The sequence below is a fragment of the Aspergillus pseudodeflectus genome (assembly GCF_044049435.1).
Source record: "Aspergillus pseudodeflectus strain CBS 756.74 chromosome Unknown BJX68scaffold_13, whole genome shotgun sequence".
Taxonomy (NCBI): Eukaryota; Fungi; Ascomycota; class Eurotiomycetes; order Eurotiales; family Aspergillaceae; genus Aspergillus; species Aspergillus pseudodeflectus.
Window position 1 is genome coordinate 440,442 of NW_027263789.1, and position 26,474 is coordinate 466,915.

The following is a 26,474-nucleotide window of genomic DNA, read 5'->3' on the forward strand; positions in this document are numbered from 1 at the left end:
TTCATCTCGTAGTTGCGGTTTTATTGTCAACTTTATTACTGTCGCTGTTCGTTGATTGCTGAACTTGGCAGGCCACAATGTCGGACCTTTCAGACCTTAATAAAGACCTCACGGCTGCGCTGAAGATTCTTATCTCTCATAGTCAAAACATCACCCCCGGCACTCAGCCATTGATCTCTGCTAATGCTCCACACAAAGTCCTTCGCGCACGATCGACAGCTCTCGCGGCCATTTCTAGAATCCAGACTCTCCTCGCAAGCCCCTCCGACTTCCTCCACCACCTCGCCGTCCAAAACCAACTGCTCGCTTGTCTGCAATGGCTCGGGGAATTCCAAGTCCTTGCATGCATCCCACTTCAGGGCAGCGTTCCCGTCAAAGATGTCGCCGACCTGGCTAGCGTTCCTGAGACGCACCTCTCCCGCGTCGTCCGAATGACAACCACCGCCGGGTTTTTGCAGGAACCTCAGGCAGGTCATGTCGCACATAGCGCACTGTCCTCTCCGTTCGTCACGAAGCCATCCTGTCTCGACGCCGCAATGTTTCTCGCTGGAACCGTTGCCCCAGCTGCGCTACAGTTACCCACAGCAACGCAGCGTTTTGGCTCGTCGTTGCGCACAAACGAGACGGCTTACAACCTCGCCTTCAACACCCCCAGCACCTTTCCCAGTATATGCGAGCAGAGACCCAAACTGCAGCGGCAATGGCCTGCGTTTCTCCGTTACGGCACCAACGACGTCGATGATCGAGTCACGGATCTTCTGTCCAGGCTGGACCAGTTCCGCGGAGGAACCATATCTGTCGTCGAGGTACCCTTCCAATCTGTTTCTGCAAGAAAAAAAAGCATAACTAACGGCGGCTTAGGTGAGCGCTCGTTCCATCGACCGCGCAACATTCCTCGCAAATCTTTATCCAACCCTGCACATCATCGTCCAAATCCCAACAGCAACATCTGGCTCAGCCTTCGACGACATCCGCCAACTCACCACAAACATCAACGCAAACGCAGCTTCCAACATAACAATCCAGCACCGCGCTCTTACCGCCCCGCAACCAATCCTAGATGCCTCGATCTACATCCTACACCTCCCCCAGCCCTCCCCAATAACCCCCTTTGCGGCCCTCACGCCCCTTATAGCCGCCGAGCTCCGCGTCCACCTCGACGTCCTTCGTGCCAACCCCACCGCAACCCTCATCCTCACCCCTCGTCTTCTACCCGAGCCCGCATCTGTGGATCCAGATGTCGAGGCGACAGCACGACTGCGTGATCTTGCGCTGCTACAGCTGGCGAACGAGCGAGAGATCGGTCTGGAGGAGTGGATAAATATCCTCAATAGCGTGAGCGATAATATGGGCAGACTAGTGGTGGTTAACAAGATAAGGTCGAGGGAGAGTGTTGTTGTGCTACTGGAGGTTAGGTACCAGGCTTTCAATCGGTGAGGCCGATAATACATTGGGGTACGTGTAAGTGAGGAGTTATTTGGCTAACTCTGGTTTTACAAGTACATCGTGGACCAAAAAGACTGCTACGAAAGCATACTTGAAACTATGCTTGGATTTCTATGCAAAGGAACGATTTGAGGGGGAACTTTATTTAGGGCACGGCCCCGTTAGCTCTTACGATATGACTTTTGAGTCGAAAAGTATATAAACCCAGATAACCACTTGACCAAAGCATCTGGACTCGTTAGTAAGGTTGCATGTTATTCCGTCCATCATACGGCTATGCTTTTCTGTCGGGAAGGGGCTGAAAATCGCCTAATGATCTCCCTATAAAATCCGAACGCGCTTCGAAAGGCTGGGATTTAGGCCTATTGCTTTCGAACTTTAGTATATTCTTCAAGAGTTGGAAGTCCAGATCTGCAACTAAGGTTGGAAACACCTATGGTAGGTCGCTGTGCTTCCCGTCCAGATCCGTCGTCCCAAGGCGGGATGTAACCTACCTCGATCTACACGTCATGGAAGCTTAGCTGAACAACTTGGAACGGTCCATCAAGGCCCAGAATTTACATTCGACGTGCAAAAGTTCAATCATTTTTAGCTCTTATGATCCCATTAATGAATCCACGGCGTCTGGTTTGTTGGTCTTGCGAGCGGAAACATATCCACCAGCCGGAACGGGCCAGCATACCATGGATTCTGTCATGATTGCAACTGTATTTAATGTCGTCACGCTACCACAATCTAAAACTCAATCCTAAGTTCCCATACGTACATAGGCAGCCCGTTCGTCACTGACATGATGAAGGCTGGACTTTCTCTCAGGGCTCGAAGATCACCATCCAAAATGTCGGCGTGTCTTTCAATTGCACTCCTGGTCTTCAGCAGCTTCATTCCAGCCTTTGCCCAGGATCAAGGTCCCCGGATTTGGGCAGCCTTTGCATACAATGTCTACGGAGAGGTCATTCCCACGGCTTTTCCTCGCCCGAGAGCGTTGACGAGTCACGGGGCGAATCAGCTGCACGACGCCGGCGTTGCCTTTCGAAATCGATATGTCTCGCTCAATTCTACCGATCAAAATTTGAGGATTCAGAACCTTTCGCCTTATCTGCTTGACAATGATGATATCAAGGTGTCCTCGACACCGGATGTCGCGGCCTTAGCGTCTGCACAGGCATTCATGCAGGGCCTGTATCCTCCGCTTGATGTGTCGTTCAATGCTTCGTTCTTTGGACAAGACTCAAGATTAGCAGATGGATCAAGCTCCATAGCACCAATGGGCGGGTATCAATACCCTCCAATTCTTACGTTTGGCTATCAAGATCCCCAGTCGCTCACTATCTCTGGTCAAGCGCTTTGCCCTGCACACGCCTATGCAAACGCCGAGTACATCGGCAGCAAGGAGTTTTGGGATACCTATGAAGAGTCAGCAGCATTTTACAACCGGCTTCAAAGCTTTGCCATATCCGGGGAGTTCGACATCACAGCGACCAGTTATGCGAATGCCACCTCCATCTCCGAGTTTCTCGATTATCAGGCGGTGCATAACGAATCCTTTTTGCAGAGCTTGAGCGCCGAGGATATTAAACGCGCACGGTGGTATGCGGGAAAGTATGTCTGGGCAACGAATGGCAATACTTCGAGATCAAACAGTGTTCAGGACACTAGCATCCGTACTATTGCTGGGGAAGGCGTCGCATCAAGCGTCTTAAACGCTTTCGAGACAAACGTCCAAGGCCGAGGCATCGATACCAAGATGACACTTCAGTTCGGTGGCTATCAGACAGCGGTATCGTTCACATCCCTGTTGCAGCTCGCGAAGTCTGAAGACTCCAGCTTTACTTCCCTTCCAACCCTAGGGTCCTCATTTATCCTAGAGTTGTTCAGCATCGAAAACGAGACCTACCCAACATATCCTGACCCGTCCAAGCTCTTCGTGCGGTTCCTCCTCCACAATGGAACAGATGCCGATTTCAGACCATATCCGCTTTTTGGTTACAGCCCTAGCAATACAGCCATTCCCTTCCATGAGTTCGAGACGCGTATGCAGAGGCTCTCCTTAGGGTCGGTTACAGACTGGTGTCAGCGGTGCAACTCTTCTGCTGTATTCTGTTCTGGTGTTCTGAATGAGGGAGAGTCCAGAAACAACCAGGGTAGTAATGGAATCAGCCCAGCGGTTGGTGGGGTCATTGGAGCGGTTGTTACAATTGTTGTGCTCGCTTTGATTGGTGTCTTTGGTTTCCTGGCATACAGCTGGCGCACTAAACGTCTGCGTAAGCCCAGTTTGGGTGGCTTCAAAGGAAACCGCAAGTTGGCCAGTGATGCAGACCTCACTTTTAAAGACCCACAATGGGAGAGTGACACGGTCAAGCCTCCTCAGGCCTCAGCTCGGGGATACGAGCGACACGGTAGCTGGGAGATGGGTAATCAGAAACTCCCCCCAAAGGTCACGGACCAGACCTCCAATATTGGATATTCTTTGGGGGACGAAATCGAGGAATGGCAGCTTCACAGTGCTGCAAAACCGGTGGGAGTGCACGAACATGTCTGAGACTAGATAGAAATGAAGAATAGGGTGAGCTGTTAGTGCTGCCAATGGAGTTTCTGCCAGGATATCTTGGACGCTGCCAGGCAATCCTTCCGTAATTGCCTCGAACTGCCTCGTGGCTCTTTCCTTGTCAACAAAACATTGCTTCCCACCTCTTCCTCCCCAACCATTTCTCCCAAGTCGCATTTCCTAACTCTCCTCATCGTCCTGCTAAAAGCCCTTCTCCTTTCTCCTCTGCAAGACGGCTGTTGCTGTGGCCAGGAACAACCCCCTTCATTCTTTCTACAAAAATCCGAAACGACAGCCCGTGAGGTATACATTCATTCATCTCAGTCCGCCATGACCAAATACGACCTCCAAACTCTCCTGGCAGTGAAGCCCAATGCCCACATCGGACTGGACAGGTTCAGCGACCAAGCCTTTACAAGTAAGTCATGCTTCTTTTCCTATATGATTATGAGCCATTGCTGATCCGTAGCGTGTAAGACAACTTGGTCCGCCCCAATGTCTTGTCTGAACAGTCCGTTAACCGGCCGAGGAACGTGTCAGGTCATTCGCGTCGTACCCCAATGGCACCTTTGGCCCTGAACACGCAGAATAACCCTCAACAGCCGAGTCAGTCCTCTCTGCCATCCAACTCCCAGTTTGATGATGCCTTTGTGCGATTCGTCGAGCAGCACACGTCACCCAAGCCACAACGTGTCACTGCCGGTGGACGTATTGTGCCTATGAATCCATGGGATTCTCCTCCGAAATGGAGCTTACCCATGAGTTCGAAGGGTGCAAGTGCTGCGAACAGCGAGACGTCAAAGACTGTTCCCACGGCTGCAAGGAGCGAGCCTAAATCGAAATCCGAAAACAGGGCAAAACAAGAGATCAATTTCTCTGAGGGCAAGGCTGTCAAGACGGCCCCATTGCCTGCAGGTACGCGCTCAGATTGCTCTTCTCATCTAACTGTCAACGTTAATTTGACCAACAACATTCAGAAGCGGCGAATGCTCCATGCTTCCAGCCCCTTGCAAACAGTCCTAGCCCTTTCCCATATGCCAGAACGCCCATGGCCCGTCAACAGATCCAGGGATCCGGTCTACCTACATACCCTTCTTTCGGAATTGGTGGAGATAATTTCCTGGGTACCAACCCGTCCCCAGCGATGGGCCAGGTCCCCACGTTCCCCTTCCAGCCACATGCGTCTCCCGCAGCGACTCCTAGCTTCTCAGGCTGGAATAGCATAAGTACGGCAACTGCTAGCACGCTTGGGCCCTACCAGGCGGGTTACTTGGCTGGGCCTCCGAGCATCGGTACTCAGTGGCCTCAGATCTCGCAGATGTCTCCGATGCCCCAGGTCCCTCAAGTACCTCAAACTCCTCAGCTACCCCAGTTACCCACATTGCCCCAGTTGCCTCCGCTGCCCCCACTATCCCAGATACCTCAAGCCTCTCCGGCCATTAGCAACCAGGGGCCTGCAGTCAATCAGCAGTTTGTTCCTTCGTACTTCCAAGAGGCTATCTACCAGAAGTCTCTGGATGACGCTACAAAGCAATATGAAGTGCTCTCCGCACAACTTTCCCAGATCGACAGATTCACAGCGATGCATGCTTGGGTCATAGAGCCAGAAACAAAGAAGCTTCTGGTTGAACAACGCAAGAGTTTGGTTCGAGAACTAGACACTGTGAGACTTTACAAGGAACACTTGCAAGTGCTTTTCGGGAAGCCCTTGATGAGTGCCACACCGGTACCCCAGAGAGATATTGCGGTTCCAGTGACGCCTTCGCAAAATGGAGCCTGGGAAACACCAACCAAGTCTAAGTCCAAGTCTCTATCACCGACCGTCCGAAACCTCTACCGTACTATCGAAGAGACTGACCAACGCGGAGAGCCTATCGACGGGCTTCTTCGCGCCCTGTCAGGCGCGTCCAAAGGTCTAGCGAAGAGACTGAGCGAAGAACGCAAGAAAACACTTCGGGTTCCTACCAAGGACGTCGCAAGGGAGGTGCTCAACAACACCTTCGCCAGGGTGAACGAAGAGCCCCTACAGGAAGCACCCGCGAAAGCTGAGTATGCCCAGCCCGTGCAGGTGTCAAGGAGGCTTTGGCAGTCCGAACCCCATCCCCATTCTCCACTCTTATCGCAGTGCTTCAACAATTATTGGAGTCCAGTCTTGCAGAAGTCTGCTGCCCCGGCGGTCTCTCAAAATGTCACTGCCCACGCTTTCCTTCCCTCGTTTGATGGTGCCGGAAGGACATCCGACGATTTCGAATTGGTATGATCGGTGGTCCATGTGGCGAAGAGTGTCATCGCAAGGGGTAAAACTAACTTCGGGTCGAGACTGTTTGGGTTCCGAGGAAATGATTGTTTGGGGCGTTGGAGGACGTGTTTGCGTTGGCACTACGAGTTGAACTACAGACAGGATGGACGATGGATATCTGGCCTCGTGTAGGATTATTGCATCCTTAACATTGATTTGGTAGTTACGCATAATTTGACTGTTCTCGCGCAAAAGTGGCTTGACTCGCGAGCATTAATAATGGTGGCCATTCCTGACTCAGCCCCGTGGAAGAATCTCCCAACTTTCAACTCCACTCCACCTCCTCATCCAACGCCTGCAATCAACGAGTCCGCCTCGCTTCATGGATTGACCATCCTTTTCGCGATCGCTTCATCTCTCCTCCGTTCTTTTCTCGCTCTGTTCCCCGTCTCTCTTTCCGGCTGTTGCTTCTCGTACAATTACACCGCTCCCCTTCCCTATGCGTCTGCAGCAGTGCTAGCTCCACGCCGCCTATTCCAAGGTTCACTCCCACCCCCGCGCTCTCTCGAAGCCCGTTACTGCGGCGGTCTGGCTACCTCGATCTCACCTCTAAATTCGCTCGCCCCCCTCGCCATTTTCCCCAAAGTCGAATACTCCCAATCACTCTACCCGCGTTTTGTTTCGTGCTTGATTTTTGCTTATTGCGGGGATGACGCAGCTCTTCGCCTCCAATCCGTCGCCTACGACCAACGAGAAACGTGGAAATCTCCCCGGACTTTCCATGCCTCCCAAAAAACACTCCAACGATTCCAGCCATTTCCCGACGAAACTCAAGAACTTCTTCCGCATCAACAGCTCAAGTAGCACGTCCACACAATCCAGCCATCATGGGAACAGTTCCGATCGCGAACATGGTACATCGACCCCCGTCAAAAGTGAAACCAAATCCACATTCAGACAGTCTCGATTTCTCCCAATCATCGGTCGCAATCGCTCTGCCACAGTCGCCAGTGAAGGCAATCCGTTAGACGAAGGAATTTCTCCGACCGCAACCGCCAATCCGTACTTCGTCCACCAAGGGCAGCCCACTTTACAGCATCGAAACGAAGGTTCGGAACCATCTTCACCGCCGGATACGCCAGAGTTACAAGTCGATGGTGTCTCGGCTGCGGAACAAGCAACCACGGCCAACAAGGAGGAGCTTGCGCGGAAATTGCGACGTGTCGCCTCGGCCCCCAATGCCCAGGGCCTGTTCAATGCCGGTGACAACGATGGCCGTCCTCAGACTGCGGAGCTGGGTAAGGAACCCTTACTACAATCCGGATCTGCTGGCTCCCAAGTGGCCCTGGTTGAGACGAGCGCGGATAGTGATGGAAATCTGTCTCTGCCGGTTCCTGGCTTCGATAGCAAAGTACGGACCTCTAGTGGTGGGTTCCGCCGAACGTACAGCTCGAATTCAATCAAGGTCCGCAACGTCGAGGTCGGGCCGGCTAGCTTCGATAAGATCAAGCTCATTGGCAAGGGCGATGTGGGCAAGGTCTATCTTGTAAGGGAAAAGAAGTCGAGCCGTCTGTACGCGATGAAGGGTGAGTCTCATACGGAGCAACGATTTAGGGCTGTTGACTGACCGTGTGCAGTTCTGAGTAAGAAGGAGATGATCAAAAGGAACAAGATCAAACGAGCATTGGCCGAGCAAGAGATCCTCGCAACCAGTAATCATCCGTTCATTGTTACGCTCTACCACTCTTTCCAGTCTGAGGACTATCTCTACCTGTGCATGGAATACTGCAGCGGCGGAGAATTCTTTCGAGGTATGGTGACTCAGGCATTCTGAGGTAATTTTCTGTTTACTAATGAATTACGCCGAATAGCTCTCCAAACTCGCCCAGGGAAATGCATCTCGGAAGATGCTGCTCGATTCTATGCAGCCGAGGTCACGGCTGCTCTCGAGTATCTCCACTTGATGGGATTCATTTACCGCGACCTGAAGCCAGAAAGTAAGTAGCATGACTGCGTTCCCTCAAGCAGTGCTAACCGGGCTTTAAGACATCCTCCTCCATCAATCGGGCCACATCATGCTTTCAGACTTCGATCTTTCAAAACAATCCGGGTCAGGTGGTGCACCTACTATGATTCCCGCCCGAAGCGGCAACTCTAGCACGGCCTTCCCTACAATCGACACCAAGTCCTGTATCGCGGACTTTAGGACAAATTCATTTGTCGGCACCGAAGAGTACATTGCCCCAGAAGTTATAAAAGGCTGTGGGCATACCAGTGCAGTAGATTGGTGGACTCTAGGTATCCTTATTTACGAAATGCTGTATGGGACAACGCCGTTCAAGGGCAAGAACAGAAACACCACGTTTGGCAACATTCTTCGGGACGAGGTTCCGTTCCCAGAGCAAGGTGGTGCACAGCAAATTTCTAAGTATGTTGACTCCTCTTTTCCTCTTTCGAAACTGGTGCTAAACAAGCAACAGCATCTGCAAGTCATTAATCCGCAAACTCCTGATCAAGGATGAGACTAAACGGCTCGGAGCTCGGGCTGGGGCGTCAGACGTCAAAACTCACCCCTTCTTCCGGCAAACGCAATGGGCTCTTATTCGCCATATGAAACCACCAATGATTCCTCACCAGAGTCGCGGAAACGAGACCGTCAACTTCCGCAACGTGAAAGAAAGCGCAAGCGTTGACATTGGCGAAAAGAACCCATCCAAGATGAAGGGTGTGCCGCTGAACTCTGGTCTCGCAACTCCCAATGGCGAAATTTCGGATCCCTTCGAAGAGTTCAACAGCGTGACTCTCCATCACGACGGCGACTTCTAGCCAAACAGCGTCACGATACTGAACACTCCCGCCCTTTGCACGATAGATCTATCTAATCGCCCGAGCGTGCTTGTATTGCTAGGACCATTTCACGACCATGATGCATGAAAACAATTTTTATTCGAAAGCTTGTTATTTTTCGCGACTTTCACTCGGGAGTTCGGCGCGTCTAGAATGCTTTATCCGGGGTATATTCCGTCCATTTGCTGGAAATTTTTTTTTGGGTGGACATCGACCGATTATCGATCTTCGAGTCCCTTCACGCATGGGTTATTTCTCGGTTCCTCTTAGTTGTACTGATTGCTGAGGTATACTTTTTGTCGTATCCCTATCACACTCTTTGCTCTCTGGCAATCTGCTCTCTTGTTTTACTTTGCCTTGACCTGACTATCCTTATTGCAAACCCGGCGTTGACGATCTCGAACTTCATCCTTCTGCACATGATATTGGTGATGCACTCAAAGTTTGCGTATATGATGTCTGCGGGCTCAAGGCTCTTTTATCTCTCATTATTGCCTGCTTGTTCAGCCTACCCTTTAGGCCGTTCTATCTCTAATTACAAACTTCGATCCTCCTTTACGCAGCATACATATTTGGTCATAAAATTGGTTCTTTTGATATTATACATCCCTCCCTCTTTGATGAATAATATGATATTCCTAGCAATCAAGTCAATCTTCGTCTCTCTACGTGATGATGCTGACGACCGAAGTACTCTTGAGGTAAGTGAGGTCTTTTTATTTGGTGGTTATTCCCAGTCCTTCCCATTTATCAGCAGGAACCCATGTTTTTCCTCTCTCTGCCATCTGTGTGGGTTTTGGAAATCAAGTCTTTCAATTATGTGTTGCTCACGCCTCTTCCTCATTACCTCCCTGTTGCCTGTCCTTGGGTACGCTCTTTTGTGTCAGCTTTTCAGATCCTCATCACAATCCCCCTCGCTGCCTTTGGTATCATTTTGCCCCGCTCATGTCATCTCCTCGATTCAGTCCTTATAACACTTCCTTCTCGGCGACGTCTTCTTCACCTTCCCATTCCCTTTCTTGACCCCTTATTTTGATCCTTTTCTTGGTGCAATCTCTCTAACCCAGTATTTTGCACAATCCGCTTCTCTTATCTCCTATTATTTAATATAGGCTCCTGCTCCGTTCGTGGATCTTCGCAGCTTGCTTGTCTTAGCCCATCGTTGCCGTCCAGCACTCTGCTCCGAAATTCATACATCCCCAGGGATATTCTGTTTCCCAACCACCCTGCCAGAATGGTGAAAAGAGACTTGGACCAGGTAAAATACCACCAGTGCTACTGGTGCTCATTAAGTCTCTTACTTTTCTTCCGCTCTAATTATGGGGTTATAGGTCCCCGCACACACAAGACGCAAGAGGCCCAAAATCGCCAGAAAGTCATTGCACGAGATATTGAAGGTCCCAAATGATCCTGGCGCAGCTCAAGAAACCAATGAACTACTCGATCCTCCTGATCAGGTCGTCGAAGCAGAGACGCTTAATCCCATTGAGGTCCACATCCATTGGGAGCGATCCAGGGGAAACCTAGACAACATCTTGCAGGTGGCGAGCGAAAAGGGCATCAATATACCCAGTCATAACATCTGCTGCCCACATGATCCGAGGCTCATGACCAGTATCTTTGCTTTCAAAGATTCGATCAGGCGTCTGTATAATTGTCAAGACATAGGCATGGATATTGAGTCGCTACGTCTACAGCACACCTCTTTCGGTTTTGATGTTGAAACAGACATTCTTACACACCCGTGGGATGATACACTGGAGCTTTTCAAGGGAATAGATCCCGCATATTACGTGTATGTTGTTTTTGCGCCGGTCAATGATCCAGAGGAGAGTATCTACGAAAGCTTCGAAGCGCCTCCAGAACTCCGTACCTTTTTCGATCTTCAAGATTCCAATGTAAAGCTGAATTCGTCACGCATTGGTCACCGAAAATCTACGGTTGGAAGGTATTTTTTCCAGTCGGACGTCGACGTCGATCCAATGGAAGAGATTGGGGTTGCGCCAGAGCCGAAGGTATTCCAATCCAAACAAGAACAGCAGCGGTACTACTCCGGCTTCGACGTTGATAAAGAGGAAGAGCGCCGGAAGTGGCAGAAGCGATTACTGGCTAATCTGAGTTACAATGCCAAAGCGGCGCGGTTGAAAATCAACACGCTCCCTGCTGAGCTGACGAACGGCCAGAAGACTTCGATCACAGCAGCGCAAGATCAGGTGCACAGGGCTGCCATCGAGGAGGAGGCGTTCATAAATAAAGTAAGTAGCCCCCAAAGCTAAGTGTTACCCTCTCTGATTAGGCTTTGTGCAGGAAGAGAAGCGAGTTTCGGAATCCGACTACTATGTCCTGCAACAGGCTTTCGCAGGAGGGGACAATCGATCCGGACCACCAGTCGACTTGTGTATGCGGCTCTTGCTAGCGACCCAACGTGAGGACGGTCTCTACAAGTCGCCATTGCTCGAGAAATTTGTCACATCTCATTTCTACCATTACCAGATCTCTGGCGCCGTTGGTATCATTCTTAAGTTGTACGGACAGATCGACGCTGAGGCCCTCCTTCTCGCAACAGATTATTTGCAACACCCACAAGCGAACATGGTCCGTGAAGCTGCGGCACAGCTAAAGGACATCTGTCTACACGGCGCAATACTTGCGGACGAGACCGGCTTCGGAAAGACAAAACAAACATTACTCGCGGCTGTTCTACACAGTATCCTGTATATGGAAAAGGACAAGGAGGGAAACGAATGCCATAAGCCAGTGCTATTGGTCGTTCCGCCTACATTAATTAGCCAGTGGCTGGTTGAGATTCACGATCACTGGCCGTGTCTTATACCAATATTGTCCTATGATGACTCTGCGTTTCGCATGACGGATTTGTCAGTCATACCAGCTGGTGCAATGAAGAAGTTCCCCAACGTTGAATTCTTACCTGAACGCCTCAGATATATCTTCGACAAGCATAACAAAATGGCCCGCCAGGCTATCATCATAACTTCTTATGCCACTCATCGACAGCGTACAGGCCGCGTGGAGGAAAGCCAAGTTCCAGGAAAACCTTATGAAACGCGGACTGTCTGGACAACCCCTTTTAAACGCAAGTTTTCCCTTCTGCTAGCGGACGAGGCGCAGAAGGTCGAGAACCCTGAGACAAATACCTGGGCAGTCCTCAGTGTCCACGACTTTCCCAAGATCATACTTGCTACGGCATCTCCCATGTTCAACGCAGCGAAGGTGAGCAGTCGTCCAGAAAACCAACTTTGAACGGCGGATGGCGTGGACTTGAATCTTGATCGCCTTCCATCCTTCGTACTTTGGCTTTTCACTGACATTTATATTTAGGACTTGATTGGTCTAGTCGGCTTATTATGGCCAGCGGCCCGTAAGACCCTACTATCGTACCTTGATAAGCATCCCGAAGACGTTGAGACGCACGAAGAGATACAGGACATTGGCACAGAGGATATGGCGACAGTCCTGCCTGATCTTGATCCAATAAGCCCTATTCGTATTGAGCTACTGAACGCGCAAACTCTGAAAGGAATGTTCAGGCGCCGTGAAAATAGTCTACATCTGCGAGTGGCTGCGCGGTTCCGAGATATGTTGGATGTGATTAGTATCCAGCGCTCCCAGGGGTCCACACTCCCCAATGTGTCAGGCGAGCCCATTAGCTTGAAGTCGCTTTTCAAAAAAGTCACTTACAAGACCGCGACCGTCAGTCTGCCACCTATTGAAGAGCTGGAGTATCAAATATGGCATAGAGCTAGTGCAGAGTGTGTTTACCTTACCTCCCCCATAATTCTGTTTACTAATTTTCAACGTGACAGTGAGTTCGCTGCAGAGGTCAAGAAGCAGAAGGCACAGAAAAGGGGCGACGTACTTTCACCCGATGACCCAGTCCCTGCGAACAACCAACATCTTACGCAGGCTCAGCGAAGCTTCATGGCTGCACCAGGAGCCCTACGCAAGCTCGGCATTGCAATTTTCGCAACGAAGATGGCAAGACTAAACGCTGTAATGGAAAGCGTCAAGGGCGACACCTATGTGAGGTCCATCCGAGATTGGAGAGAGAGGGGACTCGATGCTCATTTTATTTATGATCTCACGCGGGGAGAGGGTGTACCGTCGGCGCAGACAGCAGACTCGCTTATCCTTTACCTCACTCAGGGCTCTCCGGTCTTACGGCTGGTTTTTCAAGAGCTTCTTACCGTGAAGGCCTTGGACAGGGTCAATAAAGCTGCTTATGGCCATCATCAGAAGCTTATCGTCGGCGAAACAACGCCTGCCAAAGCGTTTTATCTTCAACAGGTCTTGAGAGCATGCCTGATTGATGCACGAGTTTTTCACGCCGATCTCTCGCACCAGGCCAAGACTAAAATGGTAGACTTGTTCAATGACGAGTATAGCACACTCAGGGTGCTTATTATGCTATACGATGTCGGTGCAGTTGGCTTGAACTTGCACAAAGCATGCAATCGTGTGGTCATTGCGAGTCTTCCAAGAAGTCGGGCACAAGAGAGCCAGCTCGCTGGCCGTGCTCTCAGGGTAAGCGGTTGCCCTATATCGCGATCTCCGCCTGAATGAATTTGGCTGACGACGCCCCGCTCCACAGATTACGTCCGAGTTTCCTCTGACTGTTGTTAGAAGAGTTACTCCAAATTCGCACGATCAGTTTAGAGGTGTCAGGTATAGAATGGCCTTTTTACTCTTGCTGGTTTCTTGACTGATAACAGAATAATCAAACAGGCAAGCAGAAAAGGCAGCCTTACAACTTGCCGCCAACGCCCGTGAACCTTCTATTGCGCAGCTTCTGGTGATTCTGCTAAACGAGTTCCAGAAAGAGGTCGATCAGTTCCACCTGTTGCGTGACTCGGAGAAAGTTCGGGTCACTGTACCCGTCGAAGACAAGCCAAAGTCGCCTTCCAAGGACAGGAACAAGAATACTACGCCTATCAAGAAGGAGGCGGCCTCTGCGTCTACTCCTACTAAGAACAAAAAGCCCAAGCTCTTTGAGCTTCAAGCCTCCCCCAACCCCTCTAAATCCAGGAATCTTCGAGACCGGACGCGAATATCAGCCTACGATGAGAGTGGCGATGACGACGGCCTCTTCTTCAGAACTAAGGATCCAGAATATATCGATACAGGAGGAGAAAGTTCTGATGATGAATACGATCTTATGGAGGCAGGGCTTTCAGAGCCTGATGCCACCTCGGCTGAAGATGATGATTATCTCGAAGATGAGCAATATGATGAAGATGAAGATGAAGATGAGAAAGATGAGGAAGGTGAGGAAGATGATGGAGACACCTCAAACGTCGATGTTTCCTTGTTAGACGACAAGCCAAACGACATTACAAGGCATAAACAAACCCTCCTTAAGCAAGCACCCGGAAAAGTGTGGACCGAAACGGACCTTGCGGAGGAAAACTCTCTGGTTCTCGGACTCCGGCTGCTGTACAACAAGATCAATGGGCTGGAGCTGCTGCATTTGGAAAAGTCCATCCATATCCATTACAAGCAGTTTCCGAAGAAAACAGTCGCCCGGGTTAAGAAGCTCAAACAGCCGAACGAAGAAAATCAGGCAAAGGCAAGGGAGAAAGGTCTTTGATTGAAAAATCTACACTTTGGTTTAGGGTTACTAGTGATCTATGTTTACACTTCTGTATTCTGGCATTTAGATAGCCAAGATCTTGGTCCCGCTTGAGCCATCCATGTATTTCGCTGCCAGGTGGGTGCCAGTTTTGTGGTCATGTTGGGCTATGCAGTCGCTAGCCTAGCTATGTACGGCTTCAGTGCCACATATTATCGACTTTGTGGATGTTGAAGTGCCCATGACATTACTTTTTTTTTCAACTCTGTCGGATTATACCTGGAATCACCCCAACTACTCTCTCCATCCTTGCCGTATACTGGACTAGAATCATGGCACTTAAGCAAAGACTAGGATGAGGAGGAGGCTCTTTCACCTGCTTAATCTCTCGTCGAATTATCCTACACAAAACAAGAACACTAACATACGAGCAGCATGCGGCCGAGGGAGTGCCTTTTTCAGTTTTTGGAACGGACATATCTTTTCACTGAGCTCGACATTGTAATGAAATGCGCAACAGCGCTGATCACCGTATTTAGCTCTCGTTCCCCAATGTAACTGGATAAGTTTTGAGTATGAGATTTCAAGTTGGAGTTCAGATAAAACCTCCACTAAGATGTATATATATTTGACCAAGAGGTGCTTTATTTGACGCAGTCTTGGAACCATATCATTTGCTTTAGTAGGACATGAGTGGCCAACAAACAAATATATGATGGAAATTAAAGTCCTGTAGATAATACTAATACAGGCTCAAACCCAGGGCAGCAGGGCCGCAAGACACCAAGCAACAACCCTATGTTGAGGATCCCCACTTCGCCGCCCCGCATCACCAACCCAAAACAAACCTCCTCTCCTCAAATCCCACGAAAGATCGCAAATTGCACCTTTTCACCTGCCTAAAACCCAACTCAAAATGGCAGATACAACACCAACCCCTTCCAGAAGCACAACGCCACCCTCAGAACCTCCAAATCCACTCCTCCGCCCCTCCCACCCATTCATCTCCGATCTTGAGCAGGAGGTTCTTGATGAATATGCGCGGTTATTGGGGAATGTTAATAAGGTACGCACTAGGCCCTTCCTTAATGCCCCACAGACTTCGAATCTGTTTTTGTATTAATCTTCTTCTTCTTCTTATTTGTGAGGATTTTTTTATGCCTCACAGCGCCGCTAACAATATACCGCAGCTCTCCACAAAACTCGCCGACCTCGCTGAATCCCCCTCATCCATGACCCTCGACGGCCTCCGTCAGCTCGAGCGAAAGACAGCGACCGTGTGTACACTGCTCAAAGCGAGTGTGTACAGTATCGTACTACAGCAGCAGATGATAAATGAGGGCGAGGAAGCGGCGCAGCAGCAGCACCACCAGCAAGAAGAAACGGGGTCTGTTCCTATGGGCGAGGAGGGGTATGATGTTGGGGATGTGAGTTATCAATATTGAAAAGGAGGTGGGAGACAAAGGAGTTATCTCGTTTGAATTGGGTTGATTGGTGGAGTTGGAGTTGGTTGGTGTTCGGCGTTGATGGTGATTATTTTCTTTACTTTTGCGAGTGTGTGGGCAGGGATACGCAGGGATAGGCTGCGACGAATATACCCTTATTTAGACGATAATACGAACGTGAAAAAAAAAAGAGTTGATTTGAAATGTATGATGGATGCGGTAGAGTACAAATACACGGTAGATGCTGGATGGAACACAGAATGAGAATTATATGCATCGTCAGAAGGGAACCAGTAATGTGTTCGTCAAATGATGCGCCATTATGGTACAATGGTACAGTTCAGGGCCTACTATGCCAGATTTTGGCGCTGAAAACGTGGTCCTGCGGCTCTCTGTACATCTCTGCCGGAGTAGTAGACCTTTCGCACGTCAATCAGCTTCTTTCCTCTAGCGCGGGCGATGTCCTCGGGAAGGCGTTGGCTCATAAGGGCCTCGTAGGCAGCTTTGACCGTGTTCATGTGGTTTCGAGACCGATCAACGCGGGCGGCAAGATCCTTGATACCGGCGGCGCGGCACATCTCGTAGATCAGACTCTGGCAGCGGAGACCAAAACCTGGATTTCTGTCAGCCTGTTGGTAAACTATTGGGAAATGATTTAGACTCACCAGGCGGGCGACTCATTAGTTTCAATTCCACCGCACCTTTTTTCCCCTTGACGTCGCCATAGATGGTGCGGTCCTCATACCGCGGAACGGGCTGCATATTCCTGATGGCACGAAGCCAGGCTTGAGCCTGTGCATTTGACGGCTCTTCTGATTTCCCTTCCCCAATACCCAGGAGACCCTTTCCATTTCCAGCGACAGCTAGGATGTACATGCTCTGGATCTTACCCAGACGAGTCTGGTTGACAACGCGGTGACTCACGAGGGTCTTGACTTTCAGAGCAGAGATTTCTTTCATACTGTACCCCGTAGCCTTCAGTAGCGCCTTCATCTCGTCAGACGGTTCTTCATCCTGAGCCTTCGCTCCCTGCTCTCCGGCATCGTAGTACTTCGGTGGTTTATCGGTCGGCCCTTCCAAAGTCTCTCCCGCCCTGAACAAGGCTGGCACAAGCGAGCTGCTCGGATTCAATTCGTTCTCCTCTTTCCCGACGGTCATGCGATTCGTCTCCGCAAACCGTACCCAATCAGACATGGTAAAATTCTCGGGCAGTTCGGCGAAAAACTTGGCAAAGTCATCGATAAAGTCTTCCTCGGTCTTCAGGGTTGCAGTGTAATCGGAATTGGATTCAGGGGCGCGGACATGCTTGTCAACGACGGGTTCAATCGTCGAAAAGTCATCGAGATACTTGAAGGCCAGAGGGTCTTCCCGGATACCGAATTGGGTCGCCAGATGCTCCGGATCAATTGCTGCCTCACCGGCTTCAATCGCAGCAATCTGCTCTGGTGTATAATGCTGGCTGAGCGCGGCCTTTTCTGCTTCTGTGTACTCCTTGAAGTGCTCCGGCTTCAAAGTTCGCGGGAGGTCCCGGAGACGAATCTGTACCTCACCCTTCGGCTCCGGCGCGGTCGATTGGCTTTCCTTACTTATCTCCAACGTCTTCTTCGGCTCCTCCTTGACAACTGGGGGTTTCGGCTTTTCGTCAGAGAATCGCGCGGCTGACAATTGAAACTGGCGACGGGGCACGCGAGGCCCGACGACCGACGCGGTGCGCGAGAAGCTGCAGATCAAACATTTAGCCGGACGGGCGAAACTCATGATGGCGAATTGATTTCCAGCCTCTTCACCCCGAAGAGAGCAGGAGAGTCGAGCTTGAGGGACGGGTGTGGACCGGGGATTCGGTAAATCGGTGGAGGAGTCGAGGACAACTTTTGCGGCCGGCGGAAGCCTGAAGGAGAGAATTTCTCAGCCGCCGTCCCGACCAATCAGCGCCCGCGTTTTTCTGCTTTCCAGATTCTCTCTCCAGCTTCCTTTTTTTGGGACCCTCCCCATTTTTCTTTTCAACCCAGATCTATCTTGCGTCCCGGCATTATACATGTTTCGCTCTCTGCAGTTGTCTTTTTACCGGCCCCTCCAACGCCACATCCTTACCCCGACCCCAGCCCGCTATCAGCACACACTTGAAATCCCTTCGCGGTTCCGTTATGGGAATCGGGCAGTCATAATGAACCACAACAAGAAACAGAAGAAAAGCGGTTTTGAGCGCGACAAATCTACCGGTTTTGATGAGGTCCTGCAAGCCGACATTGACAAGCTTATCCAAAAGAAGGAGCCAGAAACCGACACTCCGTCCGGCGAAGTTTTAACTCCCACGAAACCTACCCTTCCCGAGCCCTTTACAGAAATCGAAGTCACAGTTTCGGAGATTTCTTCAACCGGCGATGGACTGGCACTTTCGGACAATGGTGATCATGTCTACGTGGTTCCCTTTACGGTTCCTGGTGACAAGGTGCTCGTGAAAGTGGTGCGACACTTCCCTGTCCTAAAATACACCATGGCGGACTTTATCAAGGTCATTGAACCGGGCCAGCAAAGGAAAGACGAAATGATTGGATGCAAGTACTTTGGGGAATGCTCAGGATGCCAGCTGCAAATGCTATCTTACGAAGATCAGCTCGCGCACAAGAAGCGCATCGTGGAAAAGGCCTACGCCAACTTCTCCGGCTTGATTCCGGAGTTGATCCCTGCCATCGGAGACACATTCCCTTCCCCTCTGCAGTACGGATATAGAACAAAGCTCACGCCGCACTTTTCCGTTCCTGGCGGACGATCGAGGAAGCACAAGGAGTCTCAAGGCCTAACAGAAGTGCCGCCCATCGGCTACACCTACAAGAACCAACGCCGGGACTTGGATATTGAAGACTGCCCGCTCGGTACAGACGTGATCCGAGAAGGTCTCAAATCTGAGAGGAAGAAGGTCGCGCAGAACATCCACAAGTACAAGAAAGGCGCAACCATTCTCCTCCGCGAGACCACTGCCCGAATCCCAAAGGACGACCCAAACATCAACCCGGCGATTCCAGTCAACTACGATCTCCAGAACACGCCAGAACAAGAATCCGGCGACATCATCCGCGTCAAGCACGACAACTATACCGAGGAAAAGCGCTGCGTGACTGACCCCAACGCCGTCTCCGTCGAGTACGTAGACGACTACTTTTTCAGCAACAAAGCCGGCGCCTTCTTCCAAAACAACAACTCCATCCTCTCGGGATTCACAGAATACATCCGGCAGCACGCCCTCGCACCTCCTTCCTCCTCTTCATCCTCTTCCACTTCTACCGCCGCCTCTCCCATCAAATACCTCTTAGACGCCTACTCCGGCTCCGGCCTCTTCACGATAACCCTCTCTCCCCTCTTTAAATCCAGCCTGGGCGTCGACGTCGCTGGCGACTCGATCGTCTCCGCGCGTCAAAACGCCCGCATGAACAGACTCCGCAACACCGGCTTCGCCGCCGCAGACGCAACAACCCTCTTCGCCGATGTCCCCTACCCGTCCGACCAGACACTGCTCGTCATCGACCCGCCGCGCAAGGGGTGCAGCGAGGACTTTTTGCGGCAGATGCTGGAGTATGGGCCCCGAAGGGTGGTGTATGTCAGTTGTAATGTGCATACGCAGGCACGCGACGTGGCGGTTATGGTTCAGGGTAATGAGAAGCTGGGAGTCCGATATGACATCGAGAGTATTCGAGGCTTTGACTTCTTCCCACAGACAGGGCATGTTGAGGGCGTCGCCATTCTGAATAAGGTGACGATTCCTAAAGCAGAGGCGAAAGAGAAGGAGAAGGCGTGAAGTGATATCACCGATATATAGTTTGATATCTTCATGGGCGTTCAGTGTGTTCGGTGTGCATGTACAAAAGCTTTGGATATAGCGCGTGATTACTCGGAACGAGGGTTTTGATTGGCATGAATAGAATACTATGGACAAGATATCACGCACAGAACAACTCTTAAGTACTACCAGGGCCACCGAGAAGGGCAAATCTTCGGACGATGCTAGGGCCAATCTCGTCGTATTCTGCCTTGGTGTGGCAGTAACTGCGGAACTCCGGAGTCTGTCCCAGCAGACTGCCTCCAAACCACGGGCCATGTCGCTGCCTCTTATGCGTCACGACAGCCACGTCCAGACCACCACTGCGTGCTCCACCGCTGCGTGCTTCGGATGCACGAATACGAGCATCAACCAGGTGTCGGATATCACGTTGCAAGCGTCGGCCGAAGTCTTTGTAGAGGGTGGAACCTCCGGACAACACAATGTTCTTGTAGAGGCCTCTTCGAACGTCGATCGGAGAGGATTGGATAACACCATCCACAACATTGGGAAGTGGGGTGAGGAAGTCGGAAGAGTAGATTTCGGGGTTGAAGAAAATCTCGGGGGCAAGGAATCGCTCATACCCAACGTCAATCGACACGCTGCGCCCGTTGGGTGAAGTCACGGTGTGCTTCAGGAACCGATCCGGCTCTCGGTCGTAGCGGGCGAATTCCTTTACAATGTCGGGACATACATAACAGTACTCCTCCTTGACCCTCTCGGCGGTCTTCAAGCTGCTATCCGGCTCACCTCGGTCTCGAAGCAGGCTCTGGACGAAATAGGTGATGTCTCGGCCGGCAATCGGGATGCTTTTGATGGAAGAACCAATGACGTAGCCTTCTGCGACGGGGATAACGTGCGTAACACCGTCACCAGAATCAATAACCGTCCCTGTCAAAGAACGATCGGTCACTTTGGAAGATGTCCAAGAAGCGGCTAGCGCAAGTACAGCTTGAACAGCGATGTAAAGACCGGCGCAGTTGAAGGATTCGAACATAATCTCAGCGGTGTTTTCACGGTTCTCCGGGGGGTTCAGAGGCTATTTACAGGACCCATGTCAGTGGCTTTCTTGAGCGATGGTAACAGCATAGTAAAAGCATAGTAAATAGGTAGCAAGCTGGGACTCACAGGTTCCGTGAGCAGGAAGTAATGATCCTCGGGCTCGACGCGCAGATACTTGAAGATCGAGTTCGACCAGAACCGCTCCATCTGATCCCAATTCTCGATCTGACCATGGCGAATGGGGTAATTGATACCGTATCCAGGGCCGCTGGCAGCTGACAGAGCCTCATCGCCAATGAAGAAGTCCAAATCCTCCGTACCACGCTTCGCAGAGAGATGTGAGCTTCCACCACCCGAGGCCAAAAAAGAAGGTTTATTCGCGACAGCGGGGCGTGCACCACCTCCGGCGCTTCCAGCACCAGCTTTCGTAGCAATTGCAGTCGGGAAGACGAACGAGGGCGAGTCGTTACCGGCGAATCCTAGGGGCTGTCAGCTCCGGGAGTTCAGTGCGGGGGATTGTCCGGGTAAGGCGGAGGAAGACGGATTTACCAAGCTTTGAATACCCAGTTCCGCTAAATGATAGAAAATGTACAGTTAGCTGCAGTTCCCCGAGCTGTTTGTTTGTCTGTAGCTGCTGCGGGAAATGACATACTTGTCCATGACAACGGCTGGGGTTTGGGAAGCCATGGCGGGCAATTTGGGGCGCACACACACTACCCCAGTCTACCAATTCGCGAGATGAATGAGGAGGGAATAGGTCTGGATGAGAAGGCAGACCTGGAGGCTTGAGAGAGAACAAAACAGAGAAATGAAAGGAAGTTGGGGTTGGGAGCGAGGAGGGGGCTCAGCCTGGAGGTAGACTATTGGAGGTGGGCAGGCAGGCAGATTAGCGCATCCGCCATAGCTGGGCAGGCGGTGGGGGACCCGTACGTAATCAGAAACGACTCCGTCTCGAGCATACGCCACAAGCTGTGGCTGGTGGCCAGGCTCTTCTAGTACATCTTTGTCACATTTTGTATACAACGCTTGTTGTTTGCAACACTGCTAGAATGGACAAACTTTCTCTTTATCAGACCTATCCTCCCTGGACGGGGTACTAATACCAGCAACTTACCCAGTCTGATGGAGGGAATGACCGTAACCCATGTTCCTAAAAGAGGCAGCTACTTTCGCTATCCTGGAATCCAAGGAAGGAACTCGACACTCAACATCCAATACTTTCTGGCAAACCATTGCTCTATCGCCTCACACTCTCGTCTACTCCTAAGTGTTGCTCTGTTGTTTTCGCTTTCCCTTCGTCAGATATTCTTCCTGTGTGCCTTATTCTTACACCGCACCTAGGAACTTATTATTCCCTGGTCTTGTTATCATCTAGAGCGGTTACCTATAATCATCTCCCTTCTGAACTCAATCCCTCTCTTTCTGCGGCCTTTTAGTTTCACAGCTTTCCTGCTGGAGTGTTCTTTGTTTTGAGCCAACACCCTAGAATTGAGCGCATAAAAAATCTCCCCCATGAAGCTTGTTTAGTTGTTGTTGTGCAATGCGACAGTGAAAGTCAAGAGCCTCCATCAAATTTCACCTCCCCTTCTTCGGAAATCTCCCACGCCGTTCGCAGTCCACGCAAGCCAGGTCGTCATGAATCGTTTCAAGAAAGGAAGACATGTCTCCGCCATCTTCGTCCATGCTGGCGCAGGCTACCACCGCCGAGACTTCGAGAAACCTCATATGAAAGTCTGCGAGGGGTTGGTGACCCCGTCCCGTTGCTCTGACCACCAGTAACAGTGGCTAATATCAAACAGTGCCGCAAAAGTGGCAATGTCCGTGCTCCGGAATGGCGGCTCCGCGGTTGATGCTGTTGAGGTCGCTATAATGTACTTGGAAGATGCGGAGATAACCAATGCAGGCTATGGTAGCAATACAACGATTGAAGGTACTGTTGAATGCGATGCCACTGTCGTTGACCATCTCGGACGCAGTGGAGCGGTTGGAGCCGTTGCGCGTAAGTATTCGCTACTTCGTTCTTTCGGATGCCAGATTTCCTGAGGCTGATTGCTTTCCCCAGAGGTAAAGAATCCTATCTCACTGGCACGTACTATTTTGGATGCCTCCAAAGAGCCTCTGACATTACACCGTGTTCCTCCAAACTTTCTTGTGGGACAGGGCGCCACGGACTATGCATACGAACAAGGCCTAGTAGTACTCCCCCACGACGGTCTTGTATCCAGCCCTGCAAGACAGAGATGGGTTCAGTGGCAACAAGAACTCAAAGAAGCGGACATTCGCCAAAGAGCTAGGTCTCAGGGCACGAATGATGTCGACAATCTCTATTATCGCCGTCCAGTGAAGTCTTATTACGCCCAATTCGAGGTGAGCCCTTCGAGCACACAGTCGGCATCATCTGCCCCAGTTGAGTCGTCTTCCATGGATACAAGCAGCCCCGGGATGACCACTGTACAGAGCGCGCACCGCGACGTGCAAGACAGCGGGTGTTCGTCGGTATCTGAGCCTCACACTCCTCCGCACTCCAACAGATCGAAGGCTAAGAGTGATAATTTGGTGGATGAAACGCCATTCAAGAGACAGGCTTCCGGTGCCTTTCCCAACACGATTTACCATCGCAATCCACTAAGACCCAACATGAACCCCGGCGTACTCATGGATATCGATGTGCCTTCAGCTTCATCCGGTGGCCGTGGTGACGGGCCCAAGCCGGATCTTTTCGGCGTCACGGAGGATCACATCAGCGATACCGTGGGGGCTATAGCTGTAGATAGCCTTGGCAACATTGCCGCAGGGTCTTCCTCTGGGGGAATCGGAATGAAACACAGGGGCAGAATTGGGCCCGCTGCCCTTAATGGCATTGGGACCTGCGTTATACCAATCGATCCTAATGACCCCGACAAAACATGCGTTGCCACTGTCACATCGGGTACCGGCGAGCACATTGCTACAACCTTGGCTGCTGAAACTTGTGCATCACGGATATATTACTCACATCGAAAACGCGCCGACGGTTCTTTCGAGGAGGTGACAGAAGACGAAGCTATGGCAGCGATGATTTCAACAGACTTCATGGGTATGTAACTCATCACCTGAGAACTGGACAAAAGGCGCTGACTTTTGTTTCAGGTCATCCTGGTGTCAGAGCCAGTCACTGCGAAGGATCGGTCGGTATCATGACAGTCAAGAAGACGGTAGACGGCGTTTATCTATACTTTGCTCACAACACAGATTCCTTCGTATGTTCTGGTGAACGGCCATTGCATTGATAGATTGCTAACCTTTCTGTGTCTTAGGTACTAGCTAATATGAGCAGTGAGGACAAGAAGCCTTCCTCGGTCATGTCTCGCAGTGCTGGACACGGCACCATTGCGCAAGGAGGGAAAGCGTTTCGTTCAAAGAAATATTGACGATTAGGGAAGAGCTTATCCGATGCCCTCAGCCTCAGCCCACTGAGAACTTCGTGACGCCATCGCCTGTGCTCCTGCTTGTTCAGAACTCTTATTCTTGCTCAAGGCTCCTCGAAGATTCGATGACTTGCCCTAGGCACCGTCTAGCCTTTCATGCCTCTTAAGCCTCCTTCCTCATGCCCAATGCTCTCCCTCGCTTTTGTAACATAGCCCTTGATTTGGGCAACTTGAATAGGCGAGTCAGTCCGCGTTCGCCTGCTGTGTATACCCTAGCAACCGACATTGACGTTATTATTACTGTCCTGCGCTGTTTCTAATGATCGATCTTGTCTTTGAATAAATTCATTCAGTTTGTCCGGTATTGTGGGTACTATGTTGTTACAAAGTTTCTGCGGCTCCCTGTCGTAAGGACACAGCCCTAGCTGTAAGCTCTCCTATGGAACCGGCCGCCTCCACCTGACAGCCAAGGCTATCAGGGCCTGTATATGGCCCTCGAAGGGGTTGATTGTAGGAAGATATGTGCAAATATGCTCCTCGCAAGTGTTGCACTCGTTGTGCCGGTTGGGTAAAAGGAGGCACTATATGTAGGTGTCTTTGCCGTGTAGTGATGTACTTGCTTTGACAGCACTTTGAAATCGAGTCAAATACCTCAAGTGCTTTCGGGGGCATTATTTACCTTCTCATTCTTGTGGAACGCTCACGATGTGGTTCGCGGGAGGCGGGACACGCCATGCTTGTCGGTACCATCACCTGACTTCAGATCGTTGACTGAAGAGGTTGTTGTAGACAACGCGAAAGGTCTCACGGACCCGGCGTAGGAGTCGGTGTCGGCGTAGCCGAGACCCCATTCGCACGACCCTTTTTCTTTTTCTTCTTTCGAGCAATAAGTGCCGGCTTCGCGCCGTAGGCGCCCATATCCAGATGCGTCCCGCAAGTCAGGCAGTCGCCGTTTTCCGGCGGTTCGCAAAAGATACTGAGACAGATGGAGCAGACGAAGCCTACGTCGACAACGCGGCGGTGACAGAAGCAGGCTGCTCGAAAGTCGACGTCGACGCGGGTAGGGAGGACGAGGTGCTTTCTGGACCGTTGATCTGGAAGGAATGCCATCATGAGGTACTGTAGAAGGCCGCGGGGTTCGGAGAGGGACATGTAGATGCCCTTTGTTGCGTCGGAAGCCTGCTGGAGGAAGACGGCGTCGCCACTGAGTTTGCAGACGTCGATGGGGACGCGCAGGCGTTGGCAGGCGAAGATGCCGTTCATGAGCGGGATGTATTGGTGCGCGGAGCCTGTTGCGCTGCTGACGGAGATGATGAGGATGCGCGACTGTAGGCCCTCGGCGCCGCCCTCGTTTGTGGCGGTTGTCGTTGTGGAACGGCGCGCGAGCATCGAGGTTGCGCTGGTGTCTGGGTCGCCGGAGCGTGTGAGGGAGGATGTGTCGCCGCCGCCGTGGGCTTCGGCCCAGGCGATTGTCCGTCGGTTGATGTGGCTGAGGGCCAGTGTCAGCGCGCCGGCCATCATGGTCGAGCTGGTGTTGTTGATGTCATCACGACCAGTCGAGTCCATGAGCTGACGGAGGTTGGCCGTGACTTGTTCCTCCACGATGCGGAAAGGGCGGTATTTGTTCACTTGACTGCCGCTGTCGCCGTTGGCGTCGGTGTGGCCACTGCCGTCCGCGGTCATGGAGACGTCGCCATCTAAGTCTGTCGGTGTAGACTGCGACGCAGAAGGGTAGAGCCAGGCAGCTTTATGGCTGTGCGAGGCGACAACTGCGACTTCGTTCGCATAGTTGCAGGCGAGGTGGGCGTTGAGGAAGACGAGGATATTGGCGAGCGCCGTTGAAAACGTGAGTGGATTCTTGTCGCTCTGTTCAAGAAGCGCCCAGGCGTGTGGGTTTGTGTCAAGAATGACCGTTAGGAGAGACGGTGCCGGATCTGGATTTCATTTCATCATCAGCACTTCTTGTCCCTACATCGGAGCTGGTGAGGAGCAAAGTGAGCCTTACCGTGCGCACTCGTCTCATAGTGCTCTGTTGCATCTACGGCGTTCATTCTCACAGTCGAAGAAGATCCGAGGTATGATATTGTTGAAACGGTGTGGAGGTTGGCGAGTACCAGCTAAGGCCGCAAAGAGTGATCG

The 26,474-nt window shown here is 51.3% G+C and overlaps 11 protein-coding genes across 11 annotated transcripts; 8 read left to right on the top strand and 3 right to left on the bottom strand.

The window, feature by feature from the left end:
• Nucleotides 1-77: 77 nt before the first annotated feature.
• Nucleotides 78-3,988, top strand: BJX68DRAFT_274785 (uncharacterized protein; the record flags this gene model as incomplete). The annotated part of the gene is made up of 3 exons (XM_071047727.1): nucleotides 78-806; nucleotides 862-1,379; nucleotides 2,323-3,988. The coding sequence occupies 3 exons, from the start codon at nucleotides 78-80 to the stop codon at nucleotides 3,986-3,988; spliced, it is 2,913 nt and encodes a 970-aa protein (XP_070901030.1).
• Nucleotides 3,989-4,596: 608 nt separating this feature from the next.
• On the top strand, nucleotides 4,597-6,462 carry BJX68DRAFT_233368 (uncharacterized protein). Its single transcript, XM_071039616.1, has one exon. The coding sequence runs from the start codon at nucleotides 5,043-5,045 to the stop codon at nucleotides 6,252-6,254; it is 1,212 nt and encodes a 403-aa protein (XP_070901031.1). The 5' UTR covers nucleotides 4,597-5,042; the 3' UTR covers nucleotides 6,255-6,462.
• BJX68DRAFT_45399 (putative serine/threonine protein kinase (Nrc-2)) lies at nucleotides 6,452-9,279 on the top strand. Its single transcript, XM_071049201.1, has 5 exons — nucleotides 6,452-7,819; nucleotides 7,871-8,044; nucleotides 8,105-8,230; nucleotides 8,280-8,661; nucleotides 8,714-9,279. Exons 1-5 carry the CDS (start codon nucleotides 6,943-6,945, stop codon nucleotides 9,057-9,059), a joined length of 1,905 nt encoding a protein of 634 aa, XP_070901032.1. The 5' UTR covers nucleotides 6,452-6,942; the 3' UTR covers nucleotides 9,060-9,279.
• Nucleotides 9,174-10,184, top strand: BJX68DRAFT_45427 (uncharacterized protein). The gene has a single exon (XM_071049202.1). It carries the CDS (start codon nucleotides 9,500-9,502, stop codon nucleotides 10,052-10,054), a length of 555 nt encoding a protein of 184 aa, XP_070901033.1. The 5' UTR covers nucleotides 9,174-9,499; the 3' UTR covers nucleotides 10,055-10,184.
• Nucleotides 10,185-10,314: 130 nt separating this feature from the next.
• Nucleotides 10,315-14,685, top strand: BJX68DRAFT_265132 (SNF2 family N-terminal domain-containing protein; the record flags this gene model as incomplete). Its single annotated transcript, XM_071045174.1, has 7 exons — nucleotides 10,315-10,338; nucleotides 10,412-11,335; nucleotides 11,388-12,311; nucleotides 12,420-12,850; nucleotides 12,905-13,622; nucleotides 13,690-13,763; nucleotides 13,824-14,685. 7 exons carry the CDS (start codon nucleotides 10,315-10,317, stop codon nucleotides 14,683-14,685), a joined length of 3,957 nt encoding a protein of 1,318 aa, XP_070901034.1.
• Nucleotides 14,686-15,517: 832 nt separating this feature from the next.
• On the top strand, nucleotides 15,518-16,310 carry BJX68DRAFT_233376 (DASH complex subunit DAD3 family protein). The gene is made up of 2 exons (XM_071039617.1): nucleotides 15,518-15,733; nucleotides 15,858-16,310. Exons 1-2 carry the CDS (start codon nucleotides 15,584-15,586, stop codon nucleotides 16,110-16,112), a joined length of 405 nt encoding a protein of 134 aa, XP_070901035.1. The 5' UTR covers nucleotides 15,518-15,583; the 3' UTR covers nucleotides 16,113-16,310.
• On the bottom strand, nucleotides 16,285-17,970 carry BJX68DRAFT_45475 (mitochondrial 37S ribosomal protein uS5m). The gene is made up of 2 exons (XM_071049203.1): nucleotides 16,778-17,970; nucleotides 16,285-16,725 (listed from the first exon to the last, which is right to left on the bottom strand). Exons 1-2 carry the CDS (start codon nucleotides 17,868-17,870, stop codon nucleotides 16,463-16,465), a joined length of 1,356 nt encoding a protein of 451 aa, XP_070901036.1. The 5' UTR covers nucleotides 17,871-17,970; the 3' UTR covers nucleotides 16,285-16,462.
• A 114-nt stretch (nucleotides 17,971-18,084) lies between these two features.
• On the top strand, nucleotides 18,085-20,053 carry BJX68DRAFT_233378 (tRNA (uracil(54)-C(5))-methyltransferase). The gene has a single exon (XM_071039618.1). The coding sequence runs from the start codon at nucleotides 18,148-18,150 to the stop codon at nucleotides 19,903-19,905; it is 1,758 nt and encodes a 585-aa protein (XP_070901037.1). The 5' UTR covers nucleotides 18,085-18,147; the 3' UTR covers nucleotides 19,906-20,053.
• Nucleotides 20,054-20,064: 11 nt separating this feature from the next.
• Nucleotides 20,065-21,782, bottom strand: BJX68DRAFT_233379 (actin-related protein 3; the record flags this gene model as incomplete). Its single annotated transcript, XM_071039619.1, has 4 exons — nucleotides 21,581-21,782; nucleotides 21,478-21,500; nucleotides 21,055-21,407; nucleotides 20,065-20,965 (listed from the first exon to the last, which is right to left on the bottom strand). Exons 1-4 carry the CDS (start codon nucleotides 21,613-21,615, stop codon nucleotides 20,066-20,068), a joined length of 1,311 nt encoding a protein of 436 aa, XP_070901038.1. The 5' UTR covers nucleotides 21,616-21,782.
• Nucleotides 21,783-22,416: 634 nt separating this feature from the next.
• BJX68DRAFT_45506 (threonine aspartase 1) lies at nucleotides 22,417-24,739 on the top strand. Its single transcript, XM_071049204.1, has 5 exons — nucleotides 22,417-22,670; nucleotides 22,728-22,927; nucleotides 22,991-24,004; nucleotides 24,058-24,167; nucleotides 24,225-24,739. The coding sequence occupies exons 1-5, from the start codon at nucleotides 22,564-22,566 to the stop codon at nucleotides 24,336-24,338; spliced, it is 1,545 nt and encodes a 514-aa protein (XP_070901039.1). The 5' UTR covers nucleotides 22,417-22,563; the 3' UTR covers nucleotides 24,339-24,739.
• Nucleotides 24,740-25,139: 400 nt separating this feature from the next.
• On the bottom strand, nucleotides 25,140-26,386 carry BJX68DRAFT_265138 (TFIIH/NER complex subunit TFB4; the record flags this gene model as incomplete). The annotated part of the gene is made up of 2 exons (XM_071045175.1): nucleotides 25,140-26,269; nucleotides 26,341-26,386. The coding sequence occupies 2 exons, from the start codon at nucleotides 26,384-26,386 to the stop codon at nucleotides 25,140-25,142; spliced, it is 1,176 nt and encodes a 391-aa protein (XP_070901040.1).
• Between the last annotated feature and the right edge of the window lie 88 nt (nucleotides 26,387-26,474).

Excerpts from the sequence above, each read along its gene's own strand:
- BJX68DRAFT_233368 (XM_071039616.1), top strand. The coding sequence starts at position 5,043 with ATGGCCCGTCAACAGATCCAGGGATCCGGTCTACCTACATACCCTTCT.
- BJX68DRAFT_45399 (XM_071049201.1), top strand. The coding sequence starts at position 6,943 with ATGACGCAGCTCTTCGCCTCCAATCCGTCGCCTACGACCAACGAGAAA. Across the intron at positions 8,045-8,104 it reads CGGCGGAGAATTCTTTCGAG|CTCTCCAAACTCGCCCAGGG; the intron begins GTATGGTGACTC and ends TACGCCGAATAG. Across the intron at positions 8,231-8,279 it reads CCGCGACCTGAAGCCAGAAA|ACATCCTCCTCCATCAATCG; the intron begins GTAAGTAGCATG and ends CCGGGCTTTAAG.
- BJX68DRAFT_45427 (XM_071049202.1), top strand. The coding sequence starts at position 9,500 with ATGATATTGGTGATGCACTCAAAGTTTGCGTATATGATGTCTGCGGGC.
- BJX68DRAFT_233376 (XM_071039617.1), top strand. The coding sequence starts at position 15,584 with ATGGCAGATACAACACCAACCCCTTCCAGAAGCACAACGCCACCCTCA. Across the intron at positions 15,734-15,857 it reads TATTGGGGAATGTTAATAAG|CTCTCCACAAAACTCGCCGA; the intron begins GTACGCACTAGG and ends AATATACCGCAG.
- BJX68DRAFT_45475 (XM_071049203.1), bottom strand. The coding sequence starts at position 17,870 with ATGAGTTTCGCCCGTCCGGCTAAATGTTTGATCTGCAGCTTCTCGCGC. Across the intron at positions 16,726-16,777 it reads ACTAATGAGTCGCCCGCCTG|GTTTTGGTCTCCGCTGCCAG; the intron begins GTGAGTCTAAAT and ends ACAGAAATCCAG.
- BJX68DRAFT_233378 (XM_071039618.1), top strand. The coding sequence starts at position 18,148 with ATGTTTCGCTCTCTGCAGTTGTCTTTTTACCGGCCCCTCCAACGCCAC.
- BJX68DRAFT_45506 (XM_071049204.1), top strand. The coding sequence starts at position 22,564 with ATGAATCGTTTCAAGAAAGGAAGACATGTCTCCGCCATCTTCGTCCAT. Across the intron at positions 22,928-22,990 it reads AGCGGTTGGAGCCGTTGCGC|AGGTAAAGAATCCTATCTCA; the intron begins GTAAGTATTCGC and ends TGCTTTCCCCAG. Across the intron at positions 24,005-24,057 it reads GATTTCAACAGACTTCATGG|GTCATCCTGGTGTCAGAGCC; the intron begins GTATGTAACTCA and ends CTTTTGTTTCAG.